General features: G+C 36.4%; 1 protein-coding gene across 2 annotated transcripts in view; it reads right to left on the reverse strand.

Moving 5' to 3' along the window:
* TAFA5 (TAFA chemokine like family member 5) overlaps positions 1-13,038 on the reverse strand; it is a 505,501-nt gene that overhangs the window by 22,978 nt on the left and 469,485 nt on the right. The window contains exon 5 of one of the 2 annotated variants that reach the window (XM_077179075.1): positions 2,380-2,427. The exons of the other annotated variant lie outside the window; for it this stretch is intronic. Within the exon in view, the coding sequence (XP_077035190.1) occupies positions 2,395-2,427 (33 nt within the window). The 3' untranslated portion in view covers positions 2,380-2,394. Of the gene's footprint in view, positions 1-2,379; positions 2,428-13,038 lie in introns of those variants that run through there. 2 annotated transcript variants of the gene reach the window in all.

The following is a 13,038-nucleotide window of genomic DNA, read 5'->3' on the forward strand; positions in this document are numbered from 1 at the left end:
TTTTTTGGAAAACAGAAGGTACTGCTTGGACTTATACTGAATCAGCATGCTAGGTTCATTTACCTCTTGTATTATGAGCATCATGGATTTAAATTAATTTTTCACCCTGAAAATTGCTAATTTTTATTAAAACATTAAAGCTGCCACTACCTGACAACTGTGTCTGGCTTCTGCATACATGAACATGAATAGCAGCTATTTTTTTATTTCAGAAGTGAGTGGAAAATATATATTAAAAAAATCCACTCTTTTTTATGAAAAACAGCCAGAATGTTTGTAGAGTTAAATCTCTCACTGTGAAAATGCAAAACCTTGGCTCATTCTATATGTGGCAAACCTCCAGAAGTCAACATTCTCTTTGGAGGTGAACCCTTCAAGCTTAGCTCCTTGGTATTGATTGTGACATTTTCTTGTCAGTACGAACATCCAATATCCAACGCAGGCAATATTTTTCATTAAGTTGTATAGACTATGGACCGCATAAACTTAAACAAATGTGCAGTGTCAGATCACAGGCTAAGTGTAGCACCTAGTTTTAATAAACTGAAAACAATCCAGCTAACAATATTCCCTAATTTTACCTTTGACTTTATGTTTTGTTCCATCCAGCATTCCTCCTTTCATCATTACTTTAGCTTCTGCTTTTGTAATCTTTCTTTTTTTCCCAAATGAGTGCCTTCATAGACAGCTGCTTCACTGAACTCAGCAATAATCCTCTCATTGGCAGCAATAGTCCAGTATCAAGCTCATCTTCAGCAAAGTAAAATTTTTATTGCTATTGCTCTGTTAAGGGCTGAATACTCCCCTCTAGCAGTATAATTCAAGTATTAATTCTTCACTAGACTGATGGATTTTAAATCATGAAGAAATCAACATGATCAGCTAATCTAGTACGTTGCATAGCATAAAGCATATAATTTTGCTTTATTTTTTTAATGCTTTCATTACTTTCAGCCATACTATCTCTTTCCAAAAGTCAGTTCTCTTGAATGAATGACATCATATAAAACAGAATGTATCCTGGTCTTTCATAAGTTATTGCAATGGCTCATTAAATCACAAACGAGTTATACTTCAATTTTCAGTATGTTTCATTTATGATGAAGTCACCTCTGAAGCTTCTCTTGAATAAGCTGAAAAGCATGTGTCTGTTTAGGTCACTGTCAAACCATGAATACCTTTATCTGTGTTTTATGAAGCTGTTTCAATCTGCCATTTTTGCTCTAAAGAGCTTTACATAGTCAGTATTCAGGCAATGACCTCACTAATGTGGCAATACAATTTCCCTTTTTCTACTCATAGTCTTTTGCTTATTGAGACTCAATAGTCTGAAGATATTGTCTGCCATAGGTATGTTCAAAGTGCTTTCTGATTACTCACATTTCAAAGATATTTGAGTTTTCCCACATTTTGTTGGTTAGTTAGCTTGTTTTACATTTAACTGTCTTAAAGGACAAGTGAATTTGGTTGATGAATAACACAAAGTTGTCTGTATAAGAGCCAATATTTTGTTACCCATTGAGTTCACTAGTTATGACTTTTCATTTTCCTCTAGAGACCTTCCAGCTACTTGAATATTGTCTCAGAAGTTTCTGAAATTGTGTAAAATGGCCTCTTTTTTTCTTCTTTGTTTTGCTGTTTGTTTTGGTTTGGTTTGTTGGTGGTTTTTGGGTTTTTGTTTTGGTTTATTGGTCAATGTAGGGAAAAACCCCATCCTCTAACATGTGTTCTTATAGAACAGCCTACAGCTTTCTTTAGTAGAACTCCCACTGTCAGAAATACAAGAAATGGGGTTACTGTGGAAACAGTAAAATCAAAAAGACCAAGTGCAGGAAGCTGTAATTATACAGTCATTTTGGTGTCAGAGTCTCTGTGTTCAAATGGAGATAATGTGTCTGGGGGGGACAACCTGGGCCTGTCCTGTGATCTCAGAAGCTTCTGATAAACCTTGACCAACTTGACTGAACAGTGAAGCATCCCTTGATTGGATCAGCTGGGCCATGAGTCACTCCCTGATTGACTAGAAGCTCTTACATGCTAAGGGTGGAAACAGCCAGAAACATCAGCTGCCCAATCAAGGTGGAAAACAAAGGATTAGCAATTATCCTTAGTTACCTTGGGAAACCATTTATCTGAATTGTACCCTGAGTGGTATGGTACCCTTGTGAATTGTAGCCCCAGAGGAACAGTATCATTGTTACTGGGCTTTGGGGGAAACAAGCCCAAATAACAGCCAATTTGCATTATAGCCAGGATTGAAACTTACTGCTGATGGAAGTTGTTAGTCACCATGGGACCACAGGAGGCTGTGCCACCACCTCCCTCTGAGTGTGACACCTCTCAGAGCTCTCAAAGTCAGTTGTACTTGGAGGCCTGGGCTGATGGTTCACGCCCTCATCTCCACACTCCTTGGTGTCCCCCTCTTGTCTGTGAGGAAACACAAACAGATTTGAGTGAGGTGAGTGTTTCTCTAAACCTGAGAAGAATTTTTGGTAGGTACATTTCCACACATAGAAATAACTGTATGGATCATTTTACCTCTATGTGTATGAATTGATTATTGTGTGAACGTGTGCTGGTTTTGTCTGGGTTAGCGTTAGCATTCTTCCCATTGTCTGATATGGGTCTGTGGTTTGGATTTATGCTGTAGACAGGGTTGATAGTACAGAGATATTTTTGTTATTGCTAAGCAGGGCTTATACAGAGCCAAGGCCTTTTCTGCCTCTCATACGGCCACACTGGTGAGGAAGCTGGGGCTGCTTGAGAGACTGGGAGGAGACACAGGCAGGATAGGGAACTCAAACTGATCAAAGGAGTATTCCAGATCCTATGACATCATGCCAAATATATAAAGGGAGAGGAAAAATGAAGAAAAGAGGGAATGTGTTGAGTGATGACATATGTTTCCTCAAGTCACCATTATGTGTGATGGCACCCTCGTGTCCTGGGGATGGCATGCCCATTGGAAACAGTGAATTAGTCCTTGTTTTGCCTTGTTTGTATGCATGGCTTTTGATTTCCATACTGAACTGTCTTTATCTCAGTCTAGGAGTTTTCTTTTACCCTTTTGATTCTCTCCCCAGTTTCACTCGTAGGGGAGTAAGCAAACAGCCACCTGGGGCTGGGTTGACAGCAGAGGTTAAAACAAGACAGAATGTTACTATTTCAAACCCATAGTTAAGTCATTGTTGTAACTGTAATGAAATCTACCAAATCACTCCATAAATGTTAAAGTACATAATGGTTAAGAGCTACTACACACTTTTGTACCCTTATCTTTCCATCCAAATCCTTTTTGCTCTTACCTACTTTTGCATTCCTGGCTTCCATGTAAATACTTCAAAATTACTTCTAATTTGATTTTCCCTTGTATTAGTCTTTGTAGTAAGCAATAGAGTGAACCTTGCCATTTAACTGTGTAAAACTGTATTTTCACAAATTTGTAGTAAACCCTGCTTTTGACAGTACCATTGACAATGTTTCTTAAAATGTCCAAGCAACTCATCCACAATGTTTCAAAGCAAGTTTTCTTGTTGTTGTTGTTGTTTGTTTTTTTTACTTTTGTATTTAACTTTGTTAATAAATATATCAGATTAGACCTTGCAGAAAGCACAATCTGATCAATTTTACTTACCAGCTTTGAGGTATTAAACACAACTAAATTTCAGGAATCCTGTGTATTCTTTGCACAGAGTTAATCTGCCTTTTCAAAGACACAGCAAATTAGGCATGTAATCACAGTTTACCTAGCAGAGTCACAGAATTATTTTCATAACTTTAGATAAATTTCAAAAGCTTAGAAGACTATATCCAATATATATATATATATGTCAAGGAAGAAAAAAAAAAGATGAATAGAAGAAAAATGATAGAGGGGAAAACCCTAAAAACCAGAGAAGTAATTTGAATTACAGCATTAGGAATGAGGGAATAACTTTATGGTTTTGTGAAAAAGTTCAACATTGTAGTTGGATGAAATTTAAATTGTAAAAGGCTTTCCATTTTAATGGGAAATAACAAGGCTGCTAAATAACCATATGATAGATGTTAAATCAGCAGGTCCCGATAACTTTGCCTGCAAGTGCTGTAAAGAGTCAGCTGAGCAGATCTCTTGATCATCAGTGATGATTTTCAATAAGTCTTGGAGCACTGGAGCATTTCCAAAGGGTTGGAATGAAGCTAATGTTATGCCAATATCTTAAAAGTATAAATGGGACATCTAATTATAGGCCTGTCATTCTGACATTGATCCCAGACAAATTATGGAACAAGAGATATGGGATTTGATGAATAACCAATTAAAAGAGGATAATATAATTAATGGCAATCAGCATGGGCTTACAGGAAAGACATTTTTTTGAACTTGCTTGTACGCTGATCAGGAAAAGTTATCAATGAAGTTGTATAAGGATGATGCTGATAATCTTGTTTTACTTCTATAGGTCATTTCCTTTCATACCGAACATGCTGATTAACAGAGAAAAAATTGCAAACACCAACATTATACATACTAAACTGAATAAAATGTTCTAGCATGTAGGTTTTAATATACTGTATTTAAAGATTTATCAATGGGTATGTGTTCTAAAAAAATGCCAGAGGGTTTATTTTTTGCCTTATTTGCAGCCTCAGTATAACAGCATTATTGCTGGGGAAAAAATAATGCATAAGACTGCAACTGGAGGAGGGATAAACAAGCAAAAGGAAAGATTGCTGAAAAGCAGTTGGAATCCACCAGATATCAGGTATAAACAATTATTTATTATAGACAATGAAAATTATGTATCTTGGGACAACAGTGTAAAGAACACTTGTAAAATGGGACCTCTATCCTAAGAATTAAAACTCTAAAACCTTGGGGATGACAAACAGCAACCTACTGTGCCTGGAAGAGCTTAATACAGTCCTGGCCTGTGCAGGATTCAGTCTCTCTTTCTTGGAATATGAAGGCTACTTCTGTACTCCTCAATTAAAGCATAGCACTCATATATTGAAAAACAAGTACCGAGAAACATTGCAAATGTATCTAAGCATCAGGAAATAAATGTTACACCTAACCTAAAGGAACTGTTTTAAAAATTTTCTGGTACAGCAGTTCCTTTGCCTCTTTTAGCATAGAGAGCATAGCAACAATTCTAGTAAGTCAGCTTTCATGACTATTCCCAAGAAATTCAATCTGCTTAAGAATTACAAAAGAAGGTAAAGGATTCATTTGACCATAAGCTGTCTGTACTTACATTCAGAACAGAAATATGATTGTGGAAAATGTGATAACCAGAATCCATTTACTAGACAGTAAAGCTTCTCTTTCTTTTTCCTCTAAAATCATACACTAATTCTAACAAAGTGTTGTTATGTCATTAATTGTGGGCTTGTTTGACTGCGATAATTTGACTTCCAGAAGTCAGCACTGAATCATTCCCACAGATTTTGCTTTTGCTAGGTGCTGTCCTGACTCATATTTAATTCAATAACATTTATGAGATTTATGGTTGATGACAATCCACTGTATAAACCCAAATTTAAACACCCAAATTTGAATGAATTATTTCCCTGCCTTTATATCTTCTTACTCATCAAAAATAGAAAAGAGAAAAAGGAGGAAAAAATACTATTAAAAAAAAAAACAAAAAAAACCCCACCAAAAATGAAAACAACAGCTAAACAAAACCCCACAAAAAATCTACAGAATAATCCTGGGCAGTAGTAAAAGAAGTAACACAGATTGCTTCTTGAGAAACAGGTATTAAGAGTGTGACATGTAAAGTCAGAACTTGCTGCTCAGTTCAGCTTTTTTCATTCAGCTTGTAACATATTTCCCTTCCTTTGAAATGAAACACAAGAAATATTATATTCTAAATGCTTGTTTTGAATTCTAGAGAACATTATGTGTTTCTGTATTTTACAAAACAAATAATAGGTGTTCCTCTTTATTATAATAAAATATAATGTTATGAAATTATTCAGTTTCACCTGGCTGTCTATGCAATAACCTATTTGGAACTCATTCTCTAAGACTTAAGATCCTCTAGCCTACAGTAAAATGCAGCAGTTGTTTGAGAACATTCCCAGCCCTTTCTGAGAATTTCTGTGAATAAAAATTTACATACTATAACAATGAAATTTTACTTTAATGGGTGCTGACCATATCAGTTTCCATTGAATTCAACATGATATTAACTAAAGCTCTCAGTCAGGAATGTCAAGGAGAAACGTGATTCCATAATGCCAACAAATTCAGGACTTTTCTGCATAGAAAACAAAAAAATACTTAAAGAAATAGCTGCTTCTTTCAGTGCTGATTGTTCCACTGCTGTCCTTTCATTTTGAAAACAATAGGAATCTATAATCCAAACTAAAGAAATCTTCAAAAATAAGAATATTTTGAAAATCAAGCTTAGCATAAAACTGAGCTTGCTTTGCAGCTCCAATGCTACCATATTGCACCAGTACCAGTATGACAAGTGAAGTTCATGAAAAAATTTATTGGTTCTCCATGCAAGGAGAGCTATTCTTAAAAAGAGTAATTAATAAAACTCTTATTTATGAAATACTGTTTAAAAAATATAAAATAATGTCAAAATGTGATAGAGCAGTTAAGGAGCAGAAACATACATAAAAATATAATTTTCCAAAGATGCAATAGCAGAGTTAAATTTTCACTGGAGAATTATTTTATAACAAGCAAAAAATACTTTATCCTGCAATTAATTGATTGGCAAAAACCAGCATAATGACTATGAATATAACAAATTATGTGGTTCCTAAGTGTTTCACAGATGCACACTGCCAAGGTACTGGAGTGTGAAATTAGTGAAGTACTTATGTAATATACAGGCATTGTGAATATGATTATATCTAAGAGATGATTCTAGTAATGATTACTTGAAGTTCACACTAGAACAATTGCACATTTTCATCAGGTGATAAGGGTGACAGTTTTAATGTTCAAGGTCTTTATCTTGATCCCCCCAGCATCTGTACGGATGTAGCCAATGCAGCCATGCAGTAGTGTAGAAACAATTTATTTTCTGGTGAGAGGGATAACCTTATCTCAGTTCTGTGTGGTGTTCTTATGGCTAAAGAAATTTCAGTGTGGTACGCAGAACACTAAGCTATGAAATATATTTAAAGAATAGGATAGACTAGAATAGTTCAGTTTGAGGGGAACTACAAAAGTAATTTAATCCACCTGCAATATTTTGCTCATGTATGTGACAGGCCAAAAGCTACTATTATATGGTACACCGACTGCAAAATTATAAGGTGGGTCAAAATTATGCATGGTCTAAAATAATGCAGTGAAGTGTATGAAATGAGAAAAAACATCTGGCTAAGGCTAGATACTGGTCACAAAGTGTCTATTTGGATACTTGGGGTGCACTACTCGTGAATGAAAACAGATTGTGCACATAATTCAATACATGGAAATGTCACTGTTGATCAGCAATAAACCAAAACCAGTTGTATTCAGGAAGGAGTTAAGTTTCTTTCTCTTTTTCAAGGGGATCATTCTAGAAGATGTAGGCTCTCCACCCTGTCAGTAAAAGCACAGCAAGAAAACCTATACTGACAATACTCTCAGGTACATGGTATGACTCTTGGGGTGTTCCGCAGGGGGGCAGAAGCTGAAGTCAGTGATCCTGATGGATCCCTTCCAACTCAGCATATCCTATTGTTCTCTGAATTGAGACCTAGATTAAAAAGAAACAGCATATGTATGAAGATGTATCTTGAATTTTGCAAAGGAGTTTTGACCTTTGTTACAAACTCCAGTATAGCTCAAGTATGTATTCAGTGTGAACTGACAGTTCCTTGAGCAGTTGAACATACCATCAAGCATTCCTAGAGCTCCAGTAGACAAAGTCTGAGCTTTAAAAGAATCCCATTCTCTTGAAATCTATAAATTATGAAAATGCACAATCACAGTATTTAAAGTTATTATACAGTGACTGAATTGACATAACCTCTTATTCTGTCACTAAAGCCAATTTGCATAGAGTTTCTCAAGCACTAATGTTTGAAAGGAAGAAAGCCTCCAACATTTATTTGAATATGGGCCAGAAAATATCTTGTTTTTCAGGCAAACACAATCACAAATATGCAGAGGTGGTTGTCCTAGGCATCCTTAAATTTCTACTCCTTTGTATTTATGTCCTCAAGCAATAATTCTTAATTTCCTTTTTGAACATATTACCTACTGAATTATGAATCTAGAAACACTGACAAGTAGCCTGAAGTAAATTTATTTTAATATAATCTGAAACTTTTATTTGGAACCTATCTTCCTCCAATGGCAATATAACCACCAGGACAATTTGCATGATTAGCTGGAAAACTCTTTCAATACTAAACATGAATACGTGAAAACCCATGCTGGTTTATTTTTTTCTGTATTTGAAAATGAAACTAAACATGATCCTTCCTTATTGAACCTAAGAATCATGAGTCTACAGAGTAAGAAAATTTTTAAAAAACATATGAGGGAGCAGATGGCTCAGGTATTCCTGTAGCTTTCATCTTTCCTCAAAATTTTAATAATAAAAGTGGGTTGGATCTGTAAAGGTCTCATTCCAACAACTGTCCAATTCTGTGGCTTTAATATGAGCCACAGAATTAATATCTGAGAAGGTAATATATTGTTTCATTCTAAGCTGACCATGAGCTCCAATAACTCCAAGAGTTCCAGCTGATGGAACTGAAGGTCCTTGTCATCCAGTTAAAGACTCAGGCTTTAAGGCAAATTGTATCATATTTTGGAAATCCTTACTTTCTTACAGTTGCTTTTACAAGTATATGTGTGCAAAAATCCACAAGAACACATGTGCAAAAATCCAGAATACATCTGAAAATATGACATTCAGATACCCAGATTTCCTCATCGACCTGACACAGAAGATGCAATAATTTGTAACAAGGCTTTAAACATCATAAAAGAAAAGAAAATTTTCAATGAAAAAAAAAAGATTTGTAGGTGAGATACTGGTCTTGCCCTCAGGAGACCAGTATTCATTTCCTGATTCAGTAAGAGATTCATTTTATAATACTGAGCAGACCTGTGTCGCCATTTTCCACTTTCAGAGCAAAGATAATGTTGTTTAACACCCTCTGACCACAACATCCCAAAACCTGCTTTGAGTTGTTGAAGCTTTCTAATGATTTAATATTCACAGATTTGTCTGTACAGTCTCTCTTAGGAAGATGTTGAAGGGAAGGAATAAATCAGCATTTCCTTTCACACCAAAAATTTCCTTCTCCTGTGATCATCTAACCTGACTGGTTTCCTTACCATCCAGACGGTCTCAGTCTTGGCCTTGTATTTTCCTGGTAACCCATAGTCAAGCTCCAAGGACGTTACCACTTTGGGGAGTCCTTCAGCTTATAGATTGTTTTGTTTATTCTTGCTACTACCAAGAATATCACATTCTCTGTGGCTGTAAATTCTAGCTTAAAGGAAAGTCAGGGATGTAGGCAAATGTGTGTAGCTACATCCTTAGAAGCAGTTTGGAGCTGAACAAAAACCCACCAGAAAGCAACAGAATAGGTTTGATAGGAAGATGTGGACAAAACACTATCTGGTGCTCAGCAGACAGTCTACCTCTGCCCAACACCCTCCCAAAACTCATAACAGCTCTCCTTAATTACTTATTGCAATTTGTACCAGAATAACATTCCATCTGAGGCTATGACCAGAAAAAAACCCAAAATATCAGTAAGTGACATCTTTAAGTACAGAAATAATGTTTAAAAAATATTGCTTCTAAAACAATGTTTTTATTTTATTTAAGCAACAGTGCGAAAAGACCATTTCTACACTAAATTATCCCAGCTGGATGTCTAATGTATTCTAGTTTTGAAAAAGTGATGCTCAACTGACACTATAAATTTCACACAAATGTTCCAGTTATTTACCAAATGATTAAAATCAAATATATTATTGTCATATTACAGACTTTTTTTTCTGGAATCTTAAAAATGCTGCTTCAGACATGCCCTTTACTACTATTCATCAATCCAGAAAATGTTTTATTCCCATATGGCAATGGTGGAAAGTTTTATGAGTCAGCAGTGCCCTGGCAGCCAGGAGGGCCAAGCGTGACCTGGGTTGCATCATGCAAATCATCACCAGCTGGGCCAGGGAGGGGATTGTCCTGCTCTGCTCTGCAGTGGGGCAGCCTTGCCCCAAGTCACCAGGGCAGTTTGCAGTGCCACAGTGCAAGAAAGACATTGAACTATTAGAGAGTGTCCAAAGGAGTGTGAGAAAGATGGTGAAGGGCCTTGAGGAGAAGCCCTGTGAGGAGTGGCTGAGGTCACTTGGTCTGTCCAGGCTGGAGGAGACTGAGGGGAGACCTCACTGCAGTTCCTCACAACTTCCTCATGAGGGGAAGAGGAGGGACAGACCCTGATCTCTGCTCTGTGGTGACCAGTGACAGGACCTGAGGCAGTGGCCTGAAGGTCTGTCAGGGGAGGTTTAGGTTGGATATTGAGAAACAGTGGGTAGTTGGGCCCTGGAACAGCTTCCCCAGGGAAGGAGTCACAGCACCAGCCTGGCAGAGGTCAAGAAGCATTTGGACAATGCTCTCAGGCACAGGGTGAGGTTCTTGGGAATGGTGCTGTGCAGGACAGGGAGTTGGACCCAATGGTCCTTTTGGGTCCTTTCCGATTCAGCTTATTCTGTGCTTCTATGATAATTTTTCTCATAAAAATGTTCTGAAAATGTATTCACTTTAATAATTTAACAATAGTACTGATAATGTAATGTTTTAAGTGCCTATTTCAAAAGCATTTTAGATTTTTTTATACTGCAGATTTTTATTATGGAATTTTCTGAGGTGGGGAGATTAATTTTTTCCACTCAAGCTTTTTTAAATTTATAAATGAATTTATATTGATAGAAAAAATTTCATTGCAGGCAAACTCACAATGTCACATAATTAGTGTTGAATTGCTTTCTTTCTTCAGTTGGATAAGATCTCCAAAACTAACAAAGCAAGTTTGAATGTCGTTCTTTTCTTCTGTCTCAGATATCTGGCTTTGGGTGAGAAGACTTTTCTTTGGGAAGTTCCTGTCTTTTTCATTTGAGTTTAGAGTTTCTGTAAGGGGACAAGGACTCCTTTGTCAATGTTTTAAGTCAGAAATGAGAGCCAGAAATTTCAAGTCCATAGAAGTGAGTGCCATTTTAAGTTCTCTGTCTCTGAGATACTCCTTCCCTTAATTTAGGACACATGGGGCAATCTATTATCTAAATATCAATAATCTAAACAAATCAATGATCTAAATAACTAAAAAAATTATATAATGGGACTTTTTAATATTTTTGTATTTCAAATGTCTTGAGGAATCAACCTTCTGTTGCCTGATCCAAATCAAATACAGGGAAATGTGAGTTCTTCCATTAAATTCCAAAGCATAACCATCAAGCTACTGTTTTCAGGTGGCACACAACCTCTCTTTTGTGAACTGACTATTAGCCTTAATACACCATTGATGTATTTTACTCAGAAACATAGTAGACATGATTTTCTCTTCCCAGAATGCTAGTAAAGTACTAAGTACTTAGCACTTCCCAGTACTGAGAAAAGCCATCAAGTTCTTCTCAGCAATTTCCTTCTTTATTCACTCTTTTGAAATGTCAACATGGAAAGAAAGTTAAATTCAGAGGATGTATCATTATATGCATTTTAAGAAAAAATACAAGTACCAAACTGGTAAGAAATGCATTATTTGTAGGAGAGGCTTTTCATGTCATGCTGTTGTCATTTGTTAATGTCTGAATTGAAGTAATTCTTAAATCTTAATATTAATGTAAGCCAATACTATACTGACAGGTACTGCATTCTCTAAGTGTGTGCACCTGCTTCAAATGGACATCTCATTGACTGGACGTGCAGAATCAACTCTTCCTGTAGGTTTATGTGACAAGCAGTAGAGGTGAGTATAGAAGCCCCTGTGTCTTACAGTAGCTGCAAAGGATGGGCAGGGTAACACTTTTATATCTCCAACAAATTGTACTGAAAATCTGTAAAGCTGATCAGAGAATTACATCTCAAATAATGTCAGTGGCAAGGACTGATGCTATTGAGAATTCCAGTTTGAACATTTTTCTAAATAAATCTGTTAGCTACACATCTGTGTGAATGGGGGTGTGGGGAGGTGGGTGGTCATTTTTCTGCTAAAAGCACCCTGAACTTTTCTTCCTGGATCTTTTTCTCTAATTTATTTAGGTTTTCATAAAGCTACATGTTTCATTGCAGTATTGGTCTCTTCAGCATTAGAAAGTCTAAACTTCAAACAGAATATTTAAAAAAAAATTCTAGAACCAACCAAGCTAATTAAAGTCTCAAATACTCTCTCTTTAGGTAGCAAAACAAAACAAAACAAGACAAATAAATAGTGTTAAAAATCAGGCTGCCCTGCCCTAAGTAAAGAATAAATATTTTTTTCTTGTGGAAGTGCTGACACACTTCATTATTTGTTAACCTGATCCTTCCTAACTCAGTGGGGCACAAAAGTGTAATCAATGAAGCACAGATGTATAATTAGAAGATGAAGTGTGGGGCAGACAAATCTACTATTACATGCTGGAGGCTGCTGAGAAGCCATCACAACTGCTCACTAGTGTCAGAAAAAGTGTGTTGAGGTGCCTGATCAGCAAGGTGAAGGGAGAATTTTATTTTTGCTTTCCCCCAGCATCAGGGTGCATTTGTATTGTCAGAATAACTGAATAAAGGTAGTTTCCAAAAGAAAGCACCCTCAGAATTCTTCATACTGATCTCAAAGGATAAAGGTGCTTTACTCTGAGCTCAGGTGTATCTTCCACTCACACTTGAGGTAGAGTGCAAGTCCTGTGCCCTGACAAAGGCTTCCAGTGTCAGGGCTTTTCCATAAAAGCTGGAAATTAATCTGAAGGATTCACATGTTTTAGCTGAAAATGCTACTGCATGATAATCTGCTACTTCTGTTCCTTTCAGAAAAGCGAAAATATGTAATGGCACATCTGTAGCTATCTATATCTGTATCTATATCTATCTATATCTG

The sequence above is a fragment of the Agelaius phoeniceus genome, chromosome 5 (genome assembly GCF_051311805.1).
Source record: "Agelaius phoeniceus isolate bAgePho1 chromosome 5, bAgePho1.hap1, whole genome shotgun sequence".
Taxonomy (NCBI): Eukaryota; Metazoa; Chordata; class Aves; order Passeriformes; family Icteridae; genus Agelaius; species Agelaius phoeniceus.